Source organism: Vicia villosa, linkage group LG3, assembly GCF_029867415.1.
Source record: "Vicia villosa cultivar HV-30 ecotype Madison, WI linkage group LG3, Vvil1.0, whole genome shotgun sequence".
Lineage (NCBI taxonomy): Eukaryota > Viridiplantae > Streptophyta > Magnoliopsida > Fabales > Fabaceae > Vicia > Vicia villosa.
In genome coordinates, this window is record NC_081182.1 from 195816066 (window position 1) to 195840886 (window position 24821).

Consider the following 24821-nt stretch of genomic DNA (forward strand, 5'->3'; position numbering starts at 1 on the left):
AAACTTAACCTTAGTAAAGACAACGTAAAGCCTAATCGAAACGTAAGGTAGCTATGCTTTGAACCATTATCCCATGTGATTAGACCGACGTTACTATACACACACTCTTTAATGGTTCTTCGCCTACATCTGTCGCCTAGCACTATTTATGGCCATGTGTTTTTCCTGTTTTTCATGAATTTTTCATGAGAGAAACTCCAATTCTCAATTTTAGACGACACCATCTCGAAATTCATATAGGTGAAGTCCAATTTTTATCTATTTCTTGAGATATGTATCCTCGATATATAACTTTATTAAGAGTTTGTAAAACTCAACCCTCAATATGTAATAATCAACATTGTCACAAAATGTTGCACAAGCATCTAAATCAACGACTTGTTGTTACCCATTAAATCTTAGGCTAAGATTTGTTAACTTCAGATTGGGTTGCTATCATTGTCGGAACTCTTATTCAAGGAGTTTCAATCTCATACTTTTCGAGGTAGTCTTTACTAAATCTTCGGACAGTAGTTTAGTAAATGGATCGAGCAAATTGTATCTCAATCGTTATTTGTGAATGAAATGATTTCATCCTTAATCAATTTCACATGAAAGAATGTCTGAGTCCTACTCGCCTAGACTTTATGTTATACACCTTTTTTTTGTATGCTCTAGCTAAAGTTGCTTGACTACCACAATGTATCAACACCCTTGAAACATTGTCTTTAGCCAATGGAACATCCATTAATAGGTCTCTCAATCATTTAACTTCTTTGACCAGTGAAAGCGAAATCCACACACCCTGACTTCATGGTCAGGCGAGTTGATACATGTTTGTTTCTTACTCTTCAAAGAAATTTCACCCCCAACTGGTGTAAATATCCACTTAGTTGTAAATTTATGATCTCCAACACTCGATATCCAACTCATATTAATATATCCTTCGAATATGGTAGGAAACCTACGGTGATGGAGGTCCAAAATTTGTTATTTAAAAGATAATCGAAAATGTGGAGAGACTTGCTAAATAGGAGGCAAAGATTCTCTAAATAACTTTAAGCAAAGTTTCGATTAAATTAAGCGATGGTAGTGTTGATTTTGAAGGAAAAATGTGTAATAGAAAATAAATTAATAGATAATAGTGTTAAGAGTCTCACATCGGACAATATATGGCCTGAACATGTCCTTATAAGTGCTTATAAGTGGGGAGCAATCCTCACCCTACAAGCCGGTTTTGTAGGGTTGAGTTAGGCCCAACCACACTTCTTAACATGGTATCAGAGCCTCGTTTAAGATCCGACGGGCCACCTTCTATGGTTTCCGTTATCGGGCCACCCACCATTTATTTCCACGCTCCAATTTTCTATTCCTGGGCGTGAGGGGTGTGTTAAGAGTCCCACATCGAACAATATATAGTCTGAACATGTCTTTATAAGTGGGGGCAATCCTCACCCTACAAGCCGATTTTGTAGGGTTGAGTTAGGCCCAACCACACTTCTTAACAAATAGAGAGAAATTGAAGTCAGAGGATCTAATTATGAGAACTTAAAACCTTAATTTTAAAATGAGAGAACTAAACATTATTTTAATTAAAATAGAGAAACTTGCATTTAATTTTTTTTAATAAAAAAGTTAGCTTTAAAAGATAATTATTTAACAAAGCTACTTGAAAATACTTTTTATTTGAAATTAATTCAAACTATGATTTTCTTTTTAAACCTACAGAAAACGAATAAAAACTTCCAAAATCAGTTAATGCTTTTGAAAAAAAATGTAATTCTTTAACAAATATCTGTAGAGATATTTCATTATTAAATTTTAATAGTGGCCTCTCTAAAATAGTCTCTCAAACAAAATCATCAGGTTAGAGAATTAAAAATACACCATAAGTAATCGTAGCTATTATGTTGTTTGTTTTTCTATTTATCAACATGCTGTCAAAAACACAAACACAATCTTAATATATAACCAAATCATTACATACATAACATCATCTTCATAACTTGATGCATTTCACTCTCATGTTTCTCTATCTGACTTTGGAATTCTTCATTTCCTTGATTTCTCAATGTCCATGGCTCATATTGTGACTTGGTCATTTATTCTTATGACTGGGATGTGAGCAATTTTGGACCAATGTTCCTTCCTTTTATACCTTTCTTCTAACAATGGACAATTGTAAATAAACATATGCTGTAAAGAGGAAGGGAGGCTGTCTTCTGGCAATGACACAAGCTCTGAACAAAAAAAAAGGAAAAGCCTTTCAAGAGAGGAGAGGTGTCGAAGTCCATTTCCTTCTAAGGATTTTATTTTAGAGAGACCATTGATTGACATAGACACAAGAGAAATGGGCAACAATGGCTCTTTGAGCATCATGTTCACAATATCATCACCTCCGATAAGCAATGATGAAAGAGCAGTGAGACATTGGAGACCCCATTCTGTTACCGGCTTTGTTACTCTCACAGATTTAACAACAATTGATTGTAAATTGGGAGGTAGGAAAACTCCTTCACATAATGATAAATTCAAATTTGGAAGATCGAAAAGATGTATACTTTCAAGAGCGGTGAGGGTGCCCATCCGTACAGGTAGTGATCTATGTTCCTTGCAACAACTCACATGTAAAGATTTGAGGGCGAACGAGCTACAAGAAGAAGTGTCTGAAATAAAAATAGATTCCAAACTCCTACATTTCCAAATGGAAAGAATTTCGAGCATAGGAAAACAGTTCAATGAAAAGGAGGTAAGTGCACTGCAGCTACTCTGTAATTCAAGAGTCACAAGTGATGTGTAATTGCTCCATGTTTCAGGAGGTAGGAATGTTAAATTCTCACATTCTTTAATACGAAGTGATTGCAAAGAAGTGGGTAAACCGTTTTTTGGAAACGCAGTGGGATAACTAACACCATGGAGAGCCAAGTGTCGAAGACAGGTACTGTTAATAATCATTTTAGGTACCGATTTTATCGTATGACAGCTCGTTATCGCTATTTCTTGCAGTAGACATGGACCGTCCCTCTCAAGCAATGAGCATTGGGTCCTTTCAGTATTGCTTTCTGAATTCAAATCCCCTTCAATATAAATCTTTTTTATCGAGGAAAGCCAATGCTGAGAAGGTGGTGTCGCCAAGAGATGATCACAACCAGATATTTTAATTTCCTCTATGGAAGGAAGTTGACTAGGCAGAAGATGTCCCCTCAGTTCAGGACACTTAGATAACTCGAGAGTTTTAAGACGGAGAAAAGGATATATGTCACCTTGAAAAGGATGCCATTCCTCCCAATTTGACATTTCCTCAATTACAAGCTTCTCAAGGGAAGAAAATGGTTGGAACGAAGAGTTGGAACCTCCTGCTACCATGCCATAGAACTCCTGCCCAATTGTTTTCAAAATTGTCATTCTAGAAATCTTCAACTCCTTGAGAGAAGGTAGCTGCCCCAGTGGCGGAAGTGTCGTGCAATTCACACAATTATCAATGCACAGAGACACCATGTTAGAAAATGAAGGATCTCCCAACCAACTTGGAAAACTTGTCCCACCATACAAGTCAATGCTCAGCTTCTTTAGGTTTGGTGTGTGAATAGGAATTAGTTTAAATGTAATTATTTAGTGTAATTACCGATATAGCCCTGTAACCTTTATATATACGAGAAATAATAATGAGAAAAGGATCAAGCCAAGAATTCTTGACATGGTATCAGTAGGTTTTCGATCAAACCTGTGAGTTTTAGGTTAATCTTGGCTTTATTCAGCGACACCCCACTGGGTCGCTCTTGAAATCATCTCGGTAGATCTCGTTTCTCGGTAATTGAAATCATCTCGGTTCTCGGTAATCTCTTCCAAGATTGCGATTCTAATCTCGGGTGCTTACAAATCGTGTTTGCTTTGATCGTGTTATCGTATCGGTGTCGGCAAGTATTCTGAATTAGGGTTTTGACTCGGTGTCGGCAAGTATTCTGAATTAGGGTTTTGACTTGGTGTCGGCGAGTATCCTGAATTGGGGTGTTGATTTGGTGTCGACAAGTATTTTCTTCAGTGTTCCGTTGGTGTTTCTTGTTTTACGTTAACAAAATTGTTCTTAAGTCATCTCTGACATTATGGCTTCCGAAGAAGAAATAGATCATATTTGTGTTCGTTTTACCGGAAAGAATTATCTTGTTTGGGAATTTCAGTTTCGGATGTATGTCAAAGGGAAAGGATTATGGAGTCACTTGGACGATGTCTCTTTGGCACCGTTAGAGACAACTGACTTAGATGCATGGGAAATAGAAGATGCTCAGATTATCACTTGGATTCTCGGTACTATTGATCCTCACATGATTAATAATTTGCGATCTTTTTCCACTGCCCAAGAAATGTGGATCTACTTGAAGCGTATCTATAACCTAGACAATGCGGCCAAACGTTTTCAGTTGGAGCTAGACATTGCCAATTACAAACAAGGCAATCTGTCTGTTCAAGAATATTATTCTGGTTTTTTGAATTTGTGGACAGAACACTCTGCGATTATACATGTTGATGTTCCTAAGAGTTCTCTCGCGGATGTCCAAGAGGTCTACAATACTAGTAGGCGAGATCAATTTCTCATGAAGCTTCGTGCAGAATTTGAGGTTGTCAGAGGCGCTTTGCTGAATAGGAATCCTGTTCCTTCTTTAGATACATGTGTTGGTGAACTTCTCAGAGAGGAACAACGTCTTGCTACTCAAGGATCCATGTCTCACGATGTTGTCATTTCTGAGTCTGCTATGTTTGCATATGCTCCTCAGAGTAGAGGTAAAGGTCGTTATATTCGAAATGTCCAATGTTTATCTTGCAAACAGTTTGGACATTTTGCTCAGAGTTGCAGTAAGAAGTTTTGTAATTATTGCAAGCAGCGGGGCCATATTATCTCTGATTGTCCCACCCGTCCTCCACGATCAGCACAACGTTCGGTGCAAGCATTTCCTGCTAGTACAAGCTCTGCAGTTGGTCCTTCCATCACCAATCCATCTAATGGTGGTGCTCTCCAACCTGAAATAATCCAACAGATGGTACTTTCCGCTCTTTCAACCTTGGGAATTCAGGGTAAGTCTTCGAATGTTTCCTGCCCGTGGTTTCTTGATTCTGGTGCATCCAATCACATGACATCCTCTTCTGAATATTTGCACAATTTACATTCTTACCATGGTAATCAGAAAATTCAAATTGCGGATGGTAATGCTCTCTCTATCACGAATGTTGGTGACCTCAACTCTGATTTTCGGGATGTGTTTGTAGCACCTGGACTTACTTCCAATTTATTATCTGTTGGTCAATTGGTTGATAATAATTGTAATGTAAATTTTTCTCGTGATGGTTGCCTTGTGCAGGAACAGGTGTCGGGGAAGGTGGTTGCGAAGGGGCCTAAAGTGGGAAGACTGTTTCCACTTCAGTTTATTTCTAGTCATTTATCTCTTGTTTGTAATAATGTCTTGAATTCTTATGAGGATTGACATAGAAAATTGGGTCATCCTAACTCTTCTGTTTTATCTCATTTATTTAAAAATGGTTTATTGGGAAATAAAAATGTTGTTTCTAATGCCTCTCTTTCATGTTCTGTTTGCAAATTAGCTAAAAGTAAAACACTTCCTTTTCCGTCTGGTGCTTATCGGGCTTCCTCTTGTTTTGAAATGATTCATAGTGATGTATGGGGTATGTCTCCTGTAGTTTCTCATGCTCGCTATAAATATTTTGTCACATTTATTGATGATTATAGTCGTTTTACTTGGATATATTTTCTTCGGTCTAAATCTGAAGAGTTTTCTATGTTTAAGAAATTTCTGACATATGTTGAAACTCAATTTCATGATAATGTTAAAAATTTTCGCTCTGATTTTGGTGGTGAGTACATGTCTCGTGAGTTTCAAGAATTTCTTCAACAAAAAGGCATTTTGTCTCAACGATCTTGTCCCAATACCCCCCAACAAAATGGGATGGCAGAACGCAAGAATCGTCATTTGCTTGATGTGACCCGCACTTTACTTCTTCAAGCTTCTGTACCACCCCGATTTTGGGTGGAGGCTCTTTCCACAGCTGTCTTCTTGATCAATCGTCTTCCTTCTACGGTTATTGATCTCGATACTCCTTTTTTTCGTCTTTTTAAAATTCAGCCTAATTATAATGATTTACATACTTTTGGATGTGTTTGTTTTGTTCACTTACCTCCATTTGAAAGGCATAAGCTTGGAGCGCAGTCTGTTCAATGTGCGTTTATGGGGTATAGTCACTCTCATAAGGGATTTGTGTGTTATGATGTCACTAACCATCGTTTTCGCATTTCTAGGAATGTGACATTTTTTGATAATCAGTTTATGTTTTCATGTGTTTCTCATGTAATGAATGATATTGTTACTCTTCCTAAGTTTTCTATTATGCCTCAATCTATAGAACGCTATAAACCAGGTCATGTATATGTCAGAAAACACAAACAGCAGGTTCCCACACCCCTTCCCGACGCTGAACCGCCACCTGATCCTGTAACGGTTGAACCACGACGTTCTGGTCGAATATCTCGAGCACCAGATAGATATTCACCAGACAGGTATGATTCCTCACATACTTCTCTGACTGTCACACTCTCTAGCATATCTATTCCTACTTGCTATTCACAGGCTGTTAAAGATGTACGTTGGATAAAAGCAATGAATGAGGAACTTCAAGCTCTTCAAGAGAATTTCACATGGGATATTGTCTCTTGTCCTCCTGATGTTAAACCCATTGGCTGCAAATGGGTGTATTCTGTGAAATTGAATTCTGATGGGTCCCTCAACCGTTTCAAGGCTCGCTTGGTTGCCTTAGGAAACAAGCAGGAATATGGAATTGATTATGATGAGACATTTGCACCGGTTGCCAAAATGACATCTGTTCGTACGGTACTCTCTATACCTGCTTCTAACGGGTGGGCTCTTCATCAATTAGATGTGAAAAATGTTTTTCTTCATGATGACCTGGCGGAAGATATTTATATGACTCCTCCTCAAGGTTTATTTCCGTCATCTAAGGGTGTGTGCAAGCTCAAACGCTCCTTATACGGTTTGAAACAAGCGCCTAGAGCATGGTATGATAAATTTCGCTCCACTCTACTTGGATTTTCCTTTACTCAGAGTCAGTTCGATTCTTCTCTATTTATTCATAGAACATCTACTGGAATTGTCCTACTTCTTCTGTATGTTGATGATATGATTATTACTGGTTCTGATCATGCTTTTATTCAAAGCCTTAAACAGCAGTTACAAGCAGCGTTTCATATGAAAGATCTTGGTAATTTGCATTATTTTCTTGGTCTTGAGGTTCATTCTACATCCAAGGGCATATTCCTCCATCAACACAAGTATGCCACAGATTTAATTTCTATGGCTGGTCTGCAATCGGCTAATCCAGTGGATACTCCTCTTGAGATTAATGTTAAATATCATCGTGATGATGGTGATCTGTTGCATGATCCCTTATTGTATCGTCAACTCGTGGGTAGCCTTAATTACTTGACTATTACTCGCCCTGACATATCATTTGCTGTTCAACAAGTAAGTCAATTCATGCACTCTCCTCGCCACCTTCACTTGGCAGCAGTTCGTCGTATAATTCGTTACTTGAAGGGAAGCTCTCATCGTGGTTTATTCTTTCCTACCGGAGTTCCTCCTAAATTGAGTGCTTATAGTGATGCCGATTGGGCAGGGTGCCCTGATACTCGACGATCTGTCACTGGTTGGTGCATGTTTCTTGGCTCTTCATTGATCTCATGGAAAAGTAAGAAACAAGCGAGAGTCTCTAAATCTTCTACTGAATCTGAGTATCGTGCCATGTCTGCTGCTTGTTCTGAAATAATTTGGCTTCGTGGTCTTTGGGCTGAACTTGGATTTCCTCAAATAGAGCCAACTTCACTTTATGCTGACAATACAAGTGCCATCCAAATTGTTGCGAATCCTGTTTTTCATGAACGCACCAAACATATTGAAGTTGATTGTCACTCAATCCGTGACGCTTATGATGACAGAATAATATCACTTCCTCATGTCAGTACTCAGTTGCAGATTGCAGATATTCTTACCAAGGCTGTTCCGCGTCCACGTCATCAATTTCTTGTTAGCAAATTGATGCTCATTGACAAGCAGCATCAATTTGAGGGGGGGTGTGAATAGGAATTAGTTTAAATGTAATTATTTAGTGTAATTACCGATATAGCCCTGTAACCTTTATATATATGAGAAATAATAATGAGAAAAGGATCAAGCCAAGAATTCTTGACATGGTGATGGTTGTAACTTATTAAGCACATCTTTTCCTTTAAGTGAGTCATCGACTTCCTCACGCCACTGTAGCGTTAACTCCTCAATATGTTCTCTGCTCTTCAAGTTTGTATCACTTGCCTCCATGACATCGACGATATTTTGTAGGTTCTTGATGAATAATTTTCCTCGTAGCTTAGGAAACTTTCCAAGCTCTCTGACACTTACACCGATATTTTCTTGCCTACTACAAAAACAGTTAGAGTTTGAAGGTTTTCTAGTTCAACAATTTGCTTTGGCATCTCTATTATGATTGTCTCATCAATATACAGGTGACGCAAATTACTTAATTTTCCAACATGTTCAGGCAATTCTGTGAGTTTTGAGCAGCAAGATAAAATCAAGGTTTGCAGGTAGTAGAGGTTGCATACGGTGTCAGGCAAGCTTGCGATATTCGTGTAAGAGAGATCTAGATAGCGCAACTGCACTAAATTGCCAATTGTAACAGGTAGCACGGTGATATTGTTATATCTTGATAACGATAACACACGCAGCCTTCCAAATGTGGGTACCAAATCTTCGACAACCTTTATTGATAAGTTATGTTCTCGCTTTGTAGAGTCAATGGGTAGGAAGCTTCTCAAGCATTTGAATTTGTAGAAATTCTTAAACTTCTTGAAAATGTCATAAAGTTCTTGATTATATGAAAAGTGTCGAACATTTTCATAGCTCTCAGCGCCTGATTCAAGTCTGTAACAGCTTTTTCCAGATACAACAGTAGCTAAATCATTAACAAGGTCATGCAAGACAAAAGTTTGCCCACGAGAATCATCATGCAATTGTTGTATCAATGATCTGGATAACAATTCAGTAAAACACTCATCACCTACTTCTTCCATGGTTTTTTTGTCTTGAGAATGATCAAGGAAGCCTTCTGCCATCCACAACAAAACCAATTTTTTCCTATCAAGTGGATAGTCCTTTGGAAAAATAGAGCAATAGGAAAAACATCTTTTCAATTGAGAGGAAAGATATTGATAACTCAGACGCAATGCAGGCAGAATATTATCATTCTGTAAGTTCCATATGTCATTGTTCAAAACTTCAATCCACTCTTCAGTATCTACTTTTGAACGCAACAGTCCTCCAAGTGATTTCGCAGCTATTGGCAGTCCACCACACTTTCTTGCAATCTTCCTTCCAATTGCTTATACATTTCGCTTTCGAGTTTCAGAAAAGTTTCCACTTCCAAATGCATGTTTGGAGAGTAAAGACCAAATGTCTTCATCTGATAGAGGAACTAATTCTAAAATAGGAAATGTGTGTGCAGCATCTGCCACTTTTTTGTGGCGTGTTGTGATGATCACTCTGCTTCCATTTTTTCCATAAATCAACGGAGATATACAAGTTCATCCCAATCAGAACAACTATCATTCCATAAGTCATCCAACACAATCAAAAATCTCCTATCCCTTAAATTTTTCTTTAACTCAGCTCGAAGTAAATCAAGATTATTGGTTTCCCATGGTGTTTTAGTGACAGATTCAAGGAGAGTTTTGGTTACTCTAAAAACATCAAAATCTTCTGATACACAAGCCCATGCTGTGAGATCAAAGTGCTTTTGAACATTTTGATCATTGTAAGCAAGTTGTGCAAGTGTTGTTTTTCCGACACCTCCCATGCCTACAATTGCAACTACGCCCATATTGTTCTGGCCAGTACTCCTTTCTGATAGCAACATGTCTTAGGGTTTAAGAATTTATCAGAAGATGTAAGCAGTATCAAATCAATTGCAAACTATGAATAGAATTTTAACAAGTACAGTATCAAATACTGTTTGGAGGAATTCAAAGAAATGTGCAAATAAAATGTAAGGATGAATACTACTCCATCCTACAACAATTACACAGAGAGAGAAGAGAGTTTTTCCACAACAATTTTCCTGCCTATTGAAGAGTACTCCCACTTTCTTTTATGCCAATCCATGAGAATATTTTCGGTTACGTTTTCTCTCCCGAGTGCTTCTACGCACTTGCACCAAATTCGGATCCATTGACATCTGTCCTTGATTTTTATTTTCCTCCACTTGTGTTATTTTTACTCTTTTGTCCTCATGAGTGGCCTCAACCATTACATTACTTCCCCCATTGAAACTAACCTTGTCCTCAAGGTTAAAGTTAGGATAGTTGTCCTTAAAATCAGACCAATTTTCCCAAGTTGCAGCTGAAATTGGCAGACTTTCCCATTGAACCAAAACCTGTGGAACCTGTTGTTGTTGTTGCAGAATGACGCGAGTTTGAACTATGGATTGAGGGAGCAGAATTGGTCCAAACTCGGTAGTAGTCAGAGGCAGCGGCATGTAAGGATTTGTATGTTCCCCTTTGCACGGTTTCAAGGCCGACACATGAAACACCGGATGAATCTTAGCTGTTTCAGGCAGCTGTAACCGATACGCAACAGAACCCACCTTGTCCAAGACCTTAAATGGACCAAAATATCGAAGACCCAATTTTTGGTTCTTTCGTAAAGCAACTGAGTGTTGGCGGTATGGTTGAAGTTTGACGAGAACCAAGTCACCAACCTGAAATTCCAAGAACCTTCTCTTGGCATCTGCAAATTTCTTCATAGTTTGCTGAGCTTTTAACAAGTTAGCTTTGAGGAAATCCAGGACTGCATCACGTTCTTGCAGCAGATTTTGGAGTGAAGGGGGATCTAGAGGGCTAATATCATACTTGATGAGCATAGGTGGGTCTCGACCATAGACCGCTTTGAAGGGGCACATACCAATACTAGTGTGAAATGAAGTATTATACCATAATTCTGCCCACGGAAGTAGTTTGGACCACGCCTTTGGATTTTGACTCGTAAAACAGCGTAGGTACATTTCTAAGCATTTGTTGACCGCTTCGGATTGCCCGTCTGTTTGAGGATGGTATGCCGTACTCATGGCCAATGTCGTGCCACTCAATTTGAATAATTGTTGCCAAAATTGACTAGTGAAAACTTTATCCCTATCCGACGCAATAGACTTAGGGAAACCATGTAGTTTGACAATGGAACTCATGAAAATTTCTGCAACTTTGACAGCAGTATAATCACTCTTAAGAGCAGTAAAATGACTATACTTGGAGAGGCGATCCACTACAACAAGAACAACGGAGTATGATTGGGAATTTGGCAAACCTGTTATAAAGTCCATAGCAATATCCTCCCAAATTTTAGTCGGAATAGGAAGCGGCTGCAGTAGGCCTGCTGGAAGTGCAGTCGAAGCCTTAGCTTGTTGACAAATCAAGCAGTTGGTCACAAAATCGCGAATGTCGCGGTTCATTGTCGGCCAATAAAATTGTGTGGCTAATCTTGCTTTAGTACGGCTGATGCCGGCATGACCGCCAAGTGGGGAAGCATGAAACTCTTGTAACAAGGAATCAATAATACCCTTATCTGATGGAACAACCAAGCGTGACTTCCAAAACAACATGTCATTGCGAACTTGATAATGTGGATCCGGACATACCCCTGATATGCATTGATTACGAATGGCAGCTAGTCGAGGGTCTTGATTGACAGCATCGTGTATCAAAGTAATGACAGATGCATGTGGGGCCGATAACGCCATGAAGAATGAACGGGATAAGGCGTCTGCTGCAATGTTCTCACAACCAGGTTTATACTCAATTGTAAAATCATACCCAAGAAATTTGTGTAGCCATTTTTGCTGCTCTGGGGTTTGAATGGTTTGGTCTGTCAAAGCTTTTAAACTCTGCTGATCAGTTTTGATGATGAACTTATGGCCAATAAGGTAGTGACGAAATTTAGCCAAAGCTTCCGTGATAGCATAAAGTTCACGGACATAAGCGGACTGTTTTTGCATTCGTGGAGAGAGCTTCTTAGAGAAATAGGCAATTGGATGCTTGGATTGGCTGAGAATAGCACCAATGCCGGAGCCAGACGCGTCAGTTTCTAATGTGAATGGCTGCTGAAAGTTTGGTAAGGCGAGGACAGGAGCTCTGGTGATGGCTTCCTTGAGATTTTGAAAGGCAACAGTGGCTTGGTGATTCCACAGGAAGGCATCTTTTTTTAATAATGATGTCAACGGTGCTGCAATGGTTGCATAACCTTTAATAAAGCGACGATAGTAGCCGGATAAACCTAGAAAACCACGTAATTGTTTGATATTTGTAGGCACCGGCCAATCCAAAACTGCATGTATCTTAGAGCTATCCATCTCCACTCCTTGACTAGAAATTGTATGTCCTAAGTAATCAACCTTAGTCATACCGAAACAACATTTAGTCAATTTAGCAAACAGAGTATGGTTTCGTAACAGGCTCAAAACCACCTCTAAGTGTTCCAGATGAGTTTCCCAAGAAGGACTATAAACTAGTATGTCATCAAAGAAAACCAATACTGATTTTCGAAGTTGATTCTTGAACACGTGATTCATGAGACTTTGAAACGACGCTGGTGCATTAGATAATCCGAATGGCATCACCAACCATTCGTACAACCCCTGATGAGTGCGAAAAGCAGTTTTAAATCGGTCCTCTGATTTAACCAAAATCTGATGGTAACCAGAACGTAAATCCAATTTAGAAAAATATGTTGCCCCAAATAATTCATCAATTAATTCATCCACAGTAGGAATGGGAAAACTGTCCTTTACAGTGATGGAATTCAAGGCACGATAATCTGTACAGAAACGCCACGTTCCATCCTTTTTCTTAACAAGCAGCACCGGGGAGGAGAAAGGGCTCGAGCTGGGTTGTATTAAACCCTGTTCCAACATGTCTTTGACCATAAGCTCAATTTGTTCCTTCTGACAATGAGGGTATCGATAGGGCCTTACTTTCACCGGATTACTACCTTCCAACAGAGGAATTGCATGGTCCTGGCCACGGACTGGTGGTAGACCCACAGGTTCACCGAAAACATCAAGAAATGATGCGAGTAAAGAGTGCAAGTCTGGGGGCAAGTCTCTAGGTAGAGAATTGATAGGATGAGTATTGTAGTCAACCTGTTGGAGCTGTAGCGTGAATGAGGAGTCAATTGAGTGTGTGTTCTGCAAACGACGAATGTGGTGGAACTCGGCTTGATTCAAGGAGGATCTTTTATCCCCATGAAGAGTGATAAAAGAGTTATGCAAATAGAACTTAATGGACAACGCATCGTAATCAGCAATGTGAGGACCCAAAGTTTTCAACCATGGAGCTCCCAATACCAAATCAGCACCAGTGAAAGAAAGTAAATACACAGGAACATGTAACATATGGCCTTGTACCGATACCGATAGGTCTGGAATATAACCTTCAGATTGCAATTTACTTCCATTACCAACCAGAACTTGGAATTTACCAGCGGAATGAACTGGAACTTTGAGGCAATGGGCAATCCTGGGTTGAAGGAAATTGTCAGAACTTCCACTATCAAGGAGGATTTGAATCTCAACTCCTTGTATGTGACCTTTGAAGCGCATGGTGCCTGCCCCAAGTGATCCATTTAAAGCATTGAAAGATAAATGATGCTCCAGAAGTGAACAATGGTCGTTGATGGCTAACGTTGGGTCGGGTGGATCAGTTTGTTGGTCTATAGTGTCTTCCTCATCAACTTGTAACAGGTAAATATGTTTATTGGGGCATTTGTGAGACATGGAGAATTTTTCATCACAGTAATAACATAATCCCTTCTCACGACGAAGTTGGATTTCAGCGGGAGTTATGTTTTTGACATTATGGTTTGTGGTGGGTGGTTTGTGTTGTAGTTTGGTCGCTGGTGTTGGGAGTAAGGCTGGAAGAGTCGTGTTTCTCGAAGTGGAAGAAGGGTACGGTTTGGTGATATGGGTCGGGTAGGAGTTTTTTGATTGGGTTGTGTATTTTTCCTCAAACAATTTTGCTAGGGCTAACGCTTTTGAGATGGATCGAGGAGATTGGGCCAACACATCCCTCCTGATATCAGGTTTCAGCCCACTTAAAAAACAATCCAAAGTGGCATCAGGACTGAGCCCTTGGACACGATTAGCCAAGGCGGTGAAAGCGGTGTAATAAGTTGTAACGGTGGTTGTTTGAGTTAACTTGAAAAGGGCTTGGCCGGGAGATTCATATGGGGAGGGACCAAATTCAAGTTCCAGCGCTCGAGTAAAAGCAAGCCACGACTGGAAAGGGTTGTTGCGAGACATCATCTGGAACCATGGCACAACATCCTTCTCCATGTGTATTGCAGCAATTGTGAGTCGTTGTGCATCCGGGGTCGCATAATAATCAAAGAATTGCTCCGATTTGAAAATCCAGTTCAACACATCTGAACCATCAAATCGCGGAAAATCGAGTTTCACGTTTCTGACCTGAAAAGGAGTGTTCGTCACGAGCGTTGACGAAGAGTTCCGGCCACCGGAAGAGGCGGAAGGGGTTTTCAACGAGCTGAATTGAGCTTCGATGCGTTCCATACGAGCTCTATCCTCAGTTCGAGCAAGAGCTGCTTCTTCTCTGATTGTGAGGAGTGTTGCGTTGAGATTAGTTATAGCAGCCTCCATTGTCTTCATACGAGTGTTATCCGCCATCGTTGCAGTGGTCAATGAAAGCACCAAATCTTAGGGTTTAAGAATTTATCAGAAGATGTAAGCAGTATCAAATCAATTGCAAACTATGAATAGAATTTTAACAAGTACAGTATCAAATACTGTTTGGAGGAATTCAAAGAAATGTGCAAATAAAATGTAAGGATGAATACTACTCCATCCTACAACAATTACACAGAGAGAGAAGAGAGTTTTTCCACAACAATTTTCCTGCCTATTGAAGAGTACTCCCACTTTCTTTTATGCCAATCCATGAGAATATTTTCGGTTACGTTTTCTCTCCCGAGTGCTTCTACGCACTTGCACCAAATTCGGATCCATTGACATCTGTCCTTGATTTTTATTTTCCTCCACTTGTTATTTTTACTCTTTTGTCCTCATGAGTGGCCTCAACCATTACAACATGTTCATTACTATCTCTTTGTCATCTTTTCTGCCAACCATGACAGATTCATTGACCATAGAACTGGAAGGTGTTCTATGAGAAACTCTAGCACTTTTAGTTTGCAAACCAAGGATATCTTTATGCTGTGCAAAAAGTTGCAAGCTTTCACACATGTTCTTCATTTGAGAATTGATCTCTCCGTAGATGTTTTTAAAAGGAGAAGAAAGAAAGTTCCACACCTGATTAGTTTTGTTTGCAGCTTGTGTGTGCTCCATCTTGCACCGAAGGGTATCATAGCTAATTTGGTTGAGCAGATCTTCAGCATCGAAGACAGCATCTTTCAAGTCATCGAGCCACTGTTTGACAGAAGGATTGTTGATCTTCTTCTCCTCCGCATCATCTAGAACAGCTTGAAGAGTGAGCAGTGTTGTTTTCAACTGTCTCAAGAGTGAACAGCTTGAAGAGTGAGCAGTGCAATGCACTTACCCCCTCCCAGCTTGGTGCTTGTGACGTAATCAAGAAACTCTTTTGAAGCAAGTTTCTCAACTAAGGTCTGAACAGTAGCAGAGAGAAAAGCCCCTCCCACCAAAGTTGCAGCCATTTTCAAAAGTTAAAGAAATGCAGGAAGCAAGAAAGTTGTAATGGAAATTTGCAGGAAAATAAAAGCTCTAAAGATTGAAGTATAATGAATGAATTTGGAAGAAAATGAATAATAAAAGCTCCAAGGAATATATGCCAATAGCAATAAAGCAAAAGAGTGGATAAGATCACCACAGGATATCATCTAGAAAAAGGTGATGGAAGAGTGAGGAAAGTATAAGAAAAAGTGATTTAATTAGTGAAAAGTGATTCAATAATTGATTCTTTTCCAGGAGGAATTTTCAATAATGGATGTTACTGTCAACACCAGTTATTAATGTTTTTTTGAAGAGTTAATGAGGGACTTTTATTCAAACTAAATTTGATTTGATTTCTTTACACAAGCTTCATACTCTTGTTACACTTTTATTCCTTTCTTCGATAAGATCATTGTTCTCGTGGCTACATTTAAAAGCATGCAAAGTTCCTACACAAATAACCATGTAATACAAAAGTACAATAAAAAACTTACATGTTCTCCAAAATTATATGTTCTTCATAAATTGTCGTCCTTTGTGATTCTCTTATAATCTCAACCAATCGTCCCAGTAGGTGAAGTTTTGTCAAAGAAAATTTCAAATACATAGATAATATCACTGCAATAAAACCGAGTAGAATTCTACAACAGAAAACATAAATAATTTTAATGCAGTTGAAAGATAAGCATGTTCCCTTCGAATAACCGTGTATACTATCCTTGGCCTACTTCATACTTTATCCAAAGGAAAAAAATCACAATCTCCAAAAGTACGGGGCTTGCATTAATTTAATACTAATTGCTAGAACTAATGTAAATAGTGTTATTGAAAGAAACGAACATTGCAAGCAATAGACATTCTTAACTGTTTCTGTATTGAATATTCTGAATCCCTAGTCAGTTACAAAGTGTCACAGTCTGAAGAAACAGGAGCAGAGACACTGAGCTTGAAGCGCAACGGAACAACAGATACTTGGAGGAGGAGACAGGCTTTGTAAGCATATCAATATCAACCCACTGGTCTACACCACCTGGAATGTTCAAGAGAGAATTTCTTAGCCAACACCTTTTCCCAAACAAAAAAAAAGTCAATCTCCATGTGTTTCATCCTAGTGTACCAGACAGGATTATGTGCCAACAGAATGAAAAATTAGTTGTCACAAAATATCACAGGAACAGTAGAGGGAACACAGCTCAGTGAGAAAGGTTTGAATCCCGAGTAAGTCAGCAGAGATCTCAGCCAAGCTCCAGTATTCAGCCTCACTGCTGGATCAATCCACTACTGGTTTCGTGAAAGACCACCAAACATAAACAGACCTTACATTTTTCTAGCAGCTGCAAAATTGAGATTCTGTACACAATCACTTTAATTTATTTTCATCGTGGATGTTTCTGGCTTCAGTCAAACAGCTCCTGCTGCTTCTATAAGAGATATGATAAGCAATGCAGGCCTTAACAGTTAGTCTCTCTTAACAACAAAAGAATAAAAATGAACAGTACATGCAACTTACCTTAACAGTTATTGAAAAGGCAAGGTTAAGAGCATACAAAAATCAGATTGCTAGGGAACATGAAATCTCATAAAGAGGCATGCTACACAAAATAGAAATGTATATGGGATACTGATAATGTTTCGTTGAAGGATAATTTTTCTTGAAAAGCAACCGTAATTGAAGCAAATGAAAAGTTTAAGTACCTCAACTTATAGTGTTTCATTGAAGGATAATTCTCACATTGGCTACTTTTGTTGATTGATCTGAACTGATCTCGTTAAGTGCCTCAGCTTTAAGTTTCTGCAAAACAAGGTAACTGCGTATGAAAAATCTGGTAACACAAGATTTATTGTTCTTGTCCAGTAAATTTATTAGATCATTAACTGATAAATGGTTCTAGGTTTAGGCCACCAAGGTGATGTTAATTAGTTATCTTTCCAATGTGGTATGTTCCATATATGCTGTTTCAGTTACTGAACTGGAATGCATTCTACTATAACCCTACCACTTACAGTTTTCAAACCAAGAATGTCTATTTGTCGAACAAAACGTCGAAGCCTATAATAAACCATCTTCAATTCCAATTTGCATTTCTCACAACTGTAACCGATTATGTGGAGCAAATCTCATGTGATCGGTGAATGAAAGTTAATGTTATTTTGACATCCAAAATTACACCTACACCGTATTTATTGTTAACAAACTGTGAAGAGTAATTTTTTTATTTTAACTTTTTTATAATTTTTTTAAAACAACTTTGGTATAGTATATAAAAATTTGGTTAATATGATTTATACTTTGTTTAATGTATATTTTGACGTAAAAAAGTAGCATAACAAAATTGGTAAAATTCACAGGAAAAATGCATGACATAGTAGCTATATTATTGTCCCTCCTGGCATAACCTTTTGTATGGCAGATATCAATTTTAATATAAAAAAGTAAAATTAACAATTTACAAATTAAATTTATATCAAAATGGTCGTGTAATGATTAAAAAAAAAATACCTTTTTCACATCGCTAATAAAATTTCAGTCATATTGGATATAGTCACAGTCTTTATGTAAGTGTTACAAACAACCTCTTCCCATTATCAATGACATGTGCTATAATATAAATTTGATTGTTGCCATCTTATTTCACATTGGATAACAACTATCCACCAAATACACTTGGAAAAAACATACATCCAAACCACTATGAAGCACTTGATCTCGTTGTTTATAAGTAAGCGTGATTTGAACAATCAAACTAGTATTCAAGTAGGATCTACTTAGTTAAGTTGAAATATTATGAGCTTTCTGGTCTTCCATCTCCGTTCACAATCTAACAAACACTGAGCCTATTACGATGTAGACGTTTGTTCTTCGTCGAGCAGACCAATGATTTCCAAATCAATGAGACGAATTCAGCTCCCCTTTTCATATCAGTCTTCTAGCAATCTATGTCAGCCACAAGAACAAACACACCCAATTGAATTGCCGAATTACTTGGACTCTGGAAATGGCAGACAAATCTAGTTAATAATTTGCGGATCTGTTCGATTAAAACCCATTGCATGAAAAATTAAGAATCTCATTTGATTGTTGGGGAACTTGAAAATATTAATGAACACAAGTATATACCTTATAACTAAATAATAATAATAATAATAATAATAATAATAATAATAATAATAATAATAATAATAATAATAATAATAATAATAATAATAATAATAATAATAATAATAATATTAATAATAATAATAATAAAAATAATAATATTTTTTGTCCAGTGACATAAAACAATCAAAAATATAGTAACACTCATACCTGAAACATGATGGGAATTCTTCATTCTCTTGGCTTCTCAATGGTCATGACTCATATTGTGAGTTGGTCATTTATTTTTATGACTGGGATGTGAGCAATTTTGGACCAATGTTCCTTCCTTTTATATCTTTCTTCTAACAATGGGCAATCTTCAATGATCAGCCGCTCAAAAGACGTAGGGAGGCTGTCTTCTGGCAATGACTCTAGTCGTGGACAATTCCTGAAATGAAGTGTTTTCAGCAAGGAGGGAAAGGCTTTTTCTGGCAATGACTCTAGTTTTGGACAATTGCAGAAATAAAGTGTGTTCAGCGAGGAGGGAAAGGTTTTTTCTGGCAATGACACAAGCCCTGGACAGCCATCAAAATAAAGGGTTTCTAGAGAAGAGAGGTGTCGAAGTCCATTTCCTTCTAAGGATTTCATTTCAGAGAGATTACTGATTTGTAGAGACACAAGAGAAATGGGCAACAACGGCTCTTTGAGCATCATGTTCACAATATCATCACCTCCGATATGCAATGATGAAACAGAAGTAAGGCCTTGGAGACCCCACTCTGCTACTGGCTTTGTTACTCTCACAGATTTAACAACAATTGATTGTAAATTGGGAGGTAGGAAAACTCCTTCACATAATGATAAATTCAAATTTGGAAGATCCAAAAGATTTATACTTTCAAGAGCGGTGAGGGTGCCCATCCGTTGAGGTAGTGTTCTAAGTTCCTCGCAAGAACCGACATCAAAAGATTTGAGGGCTGACGAGCTACTAGGCAAAGTTTCTGAAATAAAAATAGATTCCAAACTCTTGCAATCAGAGATGGAAAACTTTTGGAGCATTGGAAAACAATTCAATGGGACGGAGGTAAGTGCATTGCAGTCGTCTAAATCAAGAGTCACAAGGGATGTGTAATTGCTCCACATTTCAGGAGGAAAGAATGTTAAATTCTCACATTTATTAATACGAAGTGATTGCAACGAAGTGGGTAAACCATTTGTTGGAATCGTAGTGAGAGAACTAATACCATTGAGAGTCATGTTTCGAAGAGAGGTGCTGTTTATAATCATTTTAGGTACAGATTTTAGCATATGACGGCACGATATGTCTATTGTTTGCAGTAGACATGGAGAATCACTCTCGAGCAACAAGTATTGGGTCCCTTCCGTATTGCTTATTGAATCTGAATATACAATAATACGAATCTTTTTTATTGAGGAGAGCCAATGTTGAGTAGGTGGTGTTGCCAAGAGATGATCACAACCATATATTTCAATCTCTTCTAAGGAAGGAAGATGACTAGGTAAATATCCTTTCAATTTGGGACACAATGCTAACCTCAAAGTTTTCAGACGAGGAAAAGGAAACATGTTGTCTGGAAAAGGACACCACTCCTTCCAACTTCTCATGCACGTAAAGTCTAACTTCTCAAGGGATTGAAATGGTTGGAACGAAGAATTGGAACCTCCTGCTGCCATGCCATAGAACTGCTGCCCAATTGTCTCCAAAATTGTCATTCCAAAAATCTTCAAGTCCTTGAGAGAAGGTAGCTGCCCTAGTGGTGGAAGTGTCACGCAATTCTCACAATTAATAATGTGGAGGGACACCATGTTAGAAAACGAAGGATCTCCAAACCAACTTGGAAAACTTGTCCCGCCATATGATACAATGCTTAGTTTCTCTAGGTTTGTAGATGGTTCTAACATATCAAGCACATTTTTTTCATTAAATGTGTCATTAGTTTCCATGCCCCACTGTAGCTTCAATTCCTCAATATGTTCTTTGTTCTTCAAGTTGGTATCACTTACCTCCATGACATCATTGACATTTTGCAGGTTTCGGATGAACAATTTTCCCCTTAGTTTAGGAAACTTCCCAAGCTCTCTAACACTTAAACCAATATTTTTCTTTCCTACTATAAAAACAGTTAGAGTTTGAAGGTTTTCTAGTTCCGCGAGTTGCTTTGGCATCTCTATTATGCTTGTCCCATCAAGATATAGATGACGCAAATGAATTAATTTTCCAACATGCTCTGGCAATTCTGTGAGATTTGAGCACATAGATAAAATCAAAGTTTGCAAGTAGTAGAGGCTGCAAATGGTGTCAGGCAGGCTTGTGAATTTAGACTGAGAGAGATCTAGATAGCGCAACTGCACTAAATTCCCAATTGTATCGGGAAGCGTGGTGATGTTGCTATATTTTGATAATGATAACACACGCAAACTTCCAAATGTGGGTAGCAAATCTTCGACCACCTTCCTAGATAAACAATTCCCTGGCCATCCAGCAGAGCCAATGGCTAGGAAGCTTCTTAAGCATTTGAATTTGTAGAAAGTCTTAAACTTCTTGAAAATGTCATAAAATTCTGGATTATATGACAAGTGGCGCACATTTTCATAGCTCTTAGTGCCATATTCAAATCTATAACAAGTTTTACCAGATACAGCAGTAGCTAAATCATTAACAAGGTCATGCAAGACAAAAGTTTGCCGACGAGAATCATCATGCAATTGTTGAATCAATGATCTGGATAACAATTCAGTAAAACACCAATCACCTACTTCTTCCATGGTTTTGTCGACTTGGGAATTATCAAGGAAGCCTTCTGCCAGCCACAACAAAACCAATTTCTTCCTATCAAGTGGATAGTCCTTTGGAAAAATAGAGCAATAAGAAAAACATCTTTTCAATTGAGAAGAAAGATATTGATAACTCAGGCGCAAGGCAGGCAGAATATTATCATTCTGTAAGTTCCATATGTCATTGTTCAGAACTTCAATCCACTCTTCAGCATGTACTTTCGAACGCAATAGTCCCCCAAGTGATTTCACAGCAATTGGCAATCCACCACACTTTCTTGCAATCTTCCTTCCAATTGCTTCTAGGTCTCGGCGTTTAGTTTCAGAAAAGTCTCCACTTCCAAATGCATGTTTGGAGAGTAAAGACCAACTGTCTTCATCTGAAAAAGGATTTAATTCAAAAATAGGAAACGTGCGTGCAACATCTGCCACTTTTCTGTGACGTGTTGTGATGATCACTCTGCTTCCATTTTTTCCATAAATCAACGGAGATACAAGTTCACCCCAATCAGAATAGCTATCATTCCATAAGTCATCTAACACAATGAAAAACCTCTTGTCACTTAAAATTTTTTTTAACTCAACTCGAAGTAAGTCAAGATTGTCGGTTTCGCATGGTATTTTAGTGACAGATTCAAGGAGAGTTTTGGTTACTCTAAAAACATCAAAATCTTCTGATACACAAGCCCATGCTGTGACATCAAAGTGCTTTTGAACTTCTTCATCATTGTAAGCACGTTGTGCAAGTGTTGTTTTTCCAATACCTCCCATGCCTACAATTGCAACTACCCCCATATTAGTATTGCTTTCTGATAGCAACATGTTCATTACTTTCTCTTGGTCATCTTTCCTACCAACCATGACAGATTCATCGAACATAGGATTTGAAGGTGTTCTATGAGAAACTCTGACACTTTTAGTTTGCAAACTAAGTATATCTTTATTTTCAGCAAAAAGTTTGAGGATTTCACACATATCTTTCATTTGGGAATTGATCTCTCCATAGATATTTTTAAAAGGAGAAGAAAGGAAGTTCCAGACCTGCTTAGTTTTGATTGCAGGTTGCGTGTTCTCCATCTGGCATCGAAGGGAATCATAGCTGATTTGGTTGAGCAGATCTTCAGCATCGTAGACAGCATCTTTCAAGCCATCAAGCCAGTCTTTGACAGAAGGAGTGTTGATCTGCTTCTCCTCCGCAGCATCTAGGAGAGGTTGAAGAGTGAGTAGTGTTAGCCTTAACTGTTTTAAGAATGAGACATTGAGCTTGGTGTTTGTGATGTAATCACGAAACTCTTTGGAAGCAAGTTTCTCAACTAAAGTCTGAACTGTTGCAGAGAGGAAAGCACTTCCAATCATAGTTGCAACCATGTTGGATGCAAAAGTTTGAAGGAAGTGAAGATCTGTTAGCTACAAGAAGAGAGCAAAGTTTCGTGTGTGAATGGATAGCACCTTTTTTTAAGTTGTTGGCAATGTATATAGTAAAGAGAGATTAAGATGGGAATGAAAATTAATAATAAAAAACAAAATTATAAAGCTGGCAAGCAAAGCTCACGATAAGATTGTAAGAGGTATTGATGGAAAATTGATATTAGTGTGATTATAAAAATAATATGGTAAATGAGCAGGACAAATAAAAAAACATTTCTAATGAGACAGTTGGAATAGCATGAAAACAAGTTGCAGTAATAATTCAGATTATAATATGGACAAATGAATTATGTTGATTAAACTACTTGGATGACTCAAGAAGACCAAATGCAAGCCATGTTGATTCCAGGGAATACATATTTTTTTAATGTGGAGTTAGGTTAGCAATATAAAAGATAACATTGACTTAATGCAATTAATAACCAATCAGTAAGAGCCTTATAATAAGCATTGGATACCTCACAGCAAGTTTCATCTCTGATTAAAAACAAGACAAACTTATTACTTTCTTATTTATGTCTTTGCTCAAAACGTGTTAAATACTAATTTTGAGAATGACAGATAATAAACAAAATTGATAAGATTAAGTAAGAGAGGATATTGATTCATTGAATACCATATAAGTCAGAAACAAGTGCTAATCATGAGCCAGAGTTCAAGTGAAATGACCATACTGTATAATTCGGAAATGATCCAAGGGACGAGTCGTCCTGCCCGAAATCAATCACTGGTACGTTGCTGCCGCCGCTGTAAGAAAAACTGCAACCACCACATTTGGTAAATGTCACAAGTAAAAGTGAAAATTCATAATCCTGTAAAAATCGAAATATGATTACTACAAACCATGAGATAATCATCATGAAAGGATTCAGGGATCTATGACAGACGCAACATACACCTAAAACACCTGCTTGAGAAATTATAATACACAGTTAGACACGTGAACATAATCTAGTCAATATTTAAAATTAGAAGCAAACATACCTCAATAAGCTTAGGGATGCTTAAATAGAAAGTCACAAAATTGCACATGACAAAGAAAATCATGATCTGGACGGTGGAATGGTGAGCGAAGATGATTTGTACAAAGGTCGAGAGACAGCACTGTTGAGTTATTTCAGTGCGATGACGACGAGTGAATGCGAAGGCAGAGTGAGAGAGATAATAATTTGTTGTTTGATAAAACAGCACTGTAAACTAACTAGTAGTGAAAGGCACCTTCCAGCTTCTAATTGTTGCAGTCATAGATATGAAATATGTGCATGCTACATGAGAGCCTTATCCTTGACATACCTATTGATATTAGTAACTAGAGATCTACCTTTGATGTTTGATATCAGTATCTTTTTTGTGTAAAAGTCGTGAATTTCTGTCCTAAATTGTTAGATGCTAATAGTACATATTTGTAGTCTGTCCCACTGCTGTGAGTTTATGAAGAAGGTAATGTCGCCTCGTCCAAGGACTCGAGCACTTGACAATGGTAAAAACAAAGTGTTTCGACATTCGAGATTCAGTTATAGGGTGCATTGTTATTTACACCGATCTAAAACAAATTGATTGTAATTTTGGAGTTGGGAAAGATTCTTCACGTAGTGACTGATTATACCAGCTCAGAAGTCCATTATTAAAACACAAAAAATGGAAGTAAAAATATAATATTTAAATGTAGAGTGGCCACATACTGCAGAAGAAGACATGGAGAATGACTTTCTAGCAA

General features: G+C 38.0%; 1 protein-coding gene and 1 pseudogene across 1 annotated transcript; both read right to left on the bottom strand.

Annotated features, from left to right (window-relative positions):
- Positions 1–1816: 1816 nt before the first annotated feature.
- LOC131593208 (putative disease resistance RPP13-like protein 1) lies at positions 1817–16190 on the bottom strand (annotated as a pseudogene).
- A 2133-nt stretch (positions 16191–18323) lies between these two features.
- LOC131593209 (putative disease resistance RPP13-like protein 1) lies at positions 18324–23164 on the bottom strand. Its single transcript, XM_058865484.1, has 2 exons — positions 19109–23164; positions 18324–18791 (listed from the first exon to the last, which is right to left on the bottom strand). The coding sequence occupies exon 1, from the start codon at positions 23042–23044 to the stop codon at positions 19160–19162; it is 3885 nt and encodes a 1294-aa protein (XP_058721467.1). The 5' UTR covers positions 23045–23164; the 3' UTR covers positions 18324–18791; positions 19109–19159.
- Between the last annotated feature and the right edge of the window lie 1657 nt (positions 23165–24821).

Bases quoted from the DNA above. Each gene is read 5' to 3' on its own strand.
- LOC131593209 (XM_058865484.1), bottom strand. From the start codon at position 23,044: ATGGTTGCAACTATGATTGGAAGTGCTTTCCTCTCTGCAACAGTTCAG.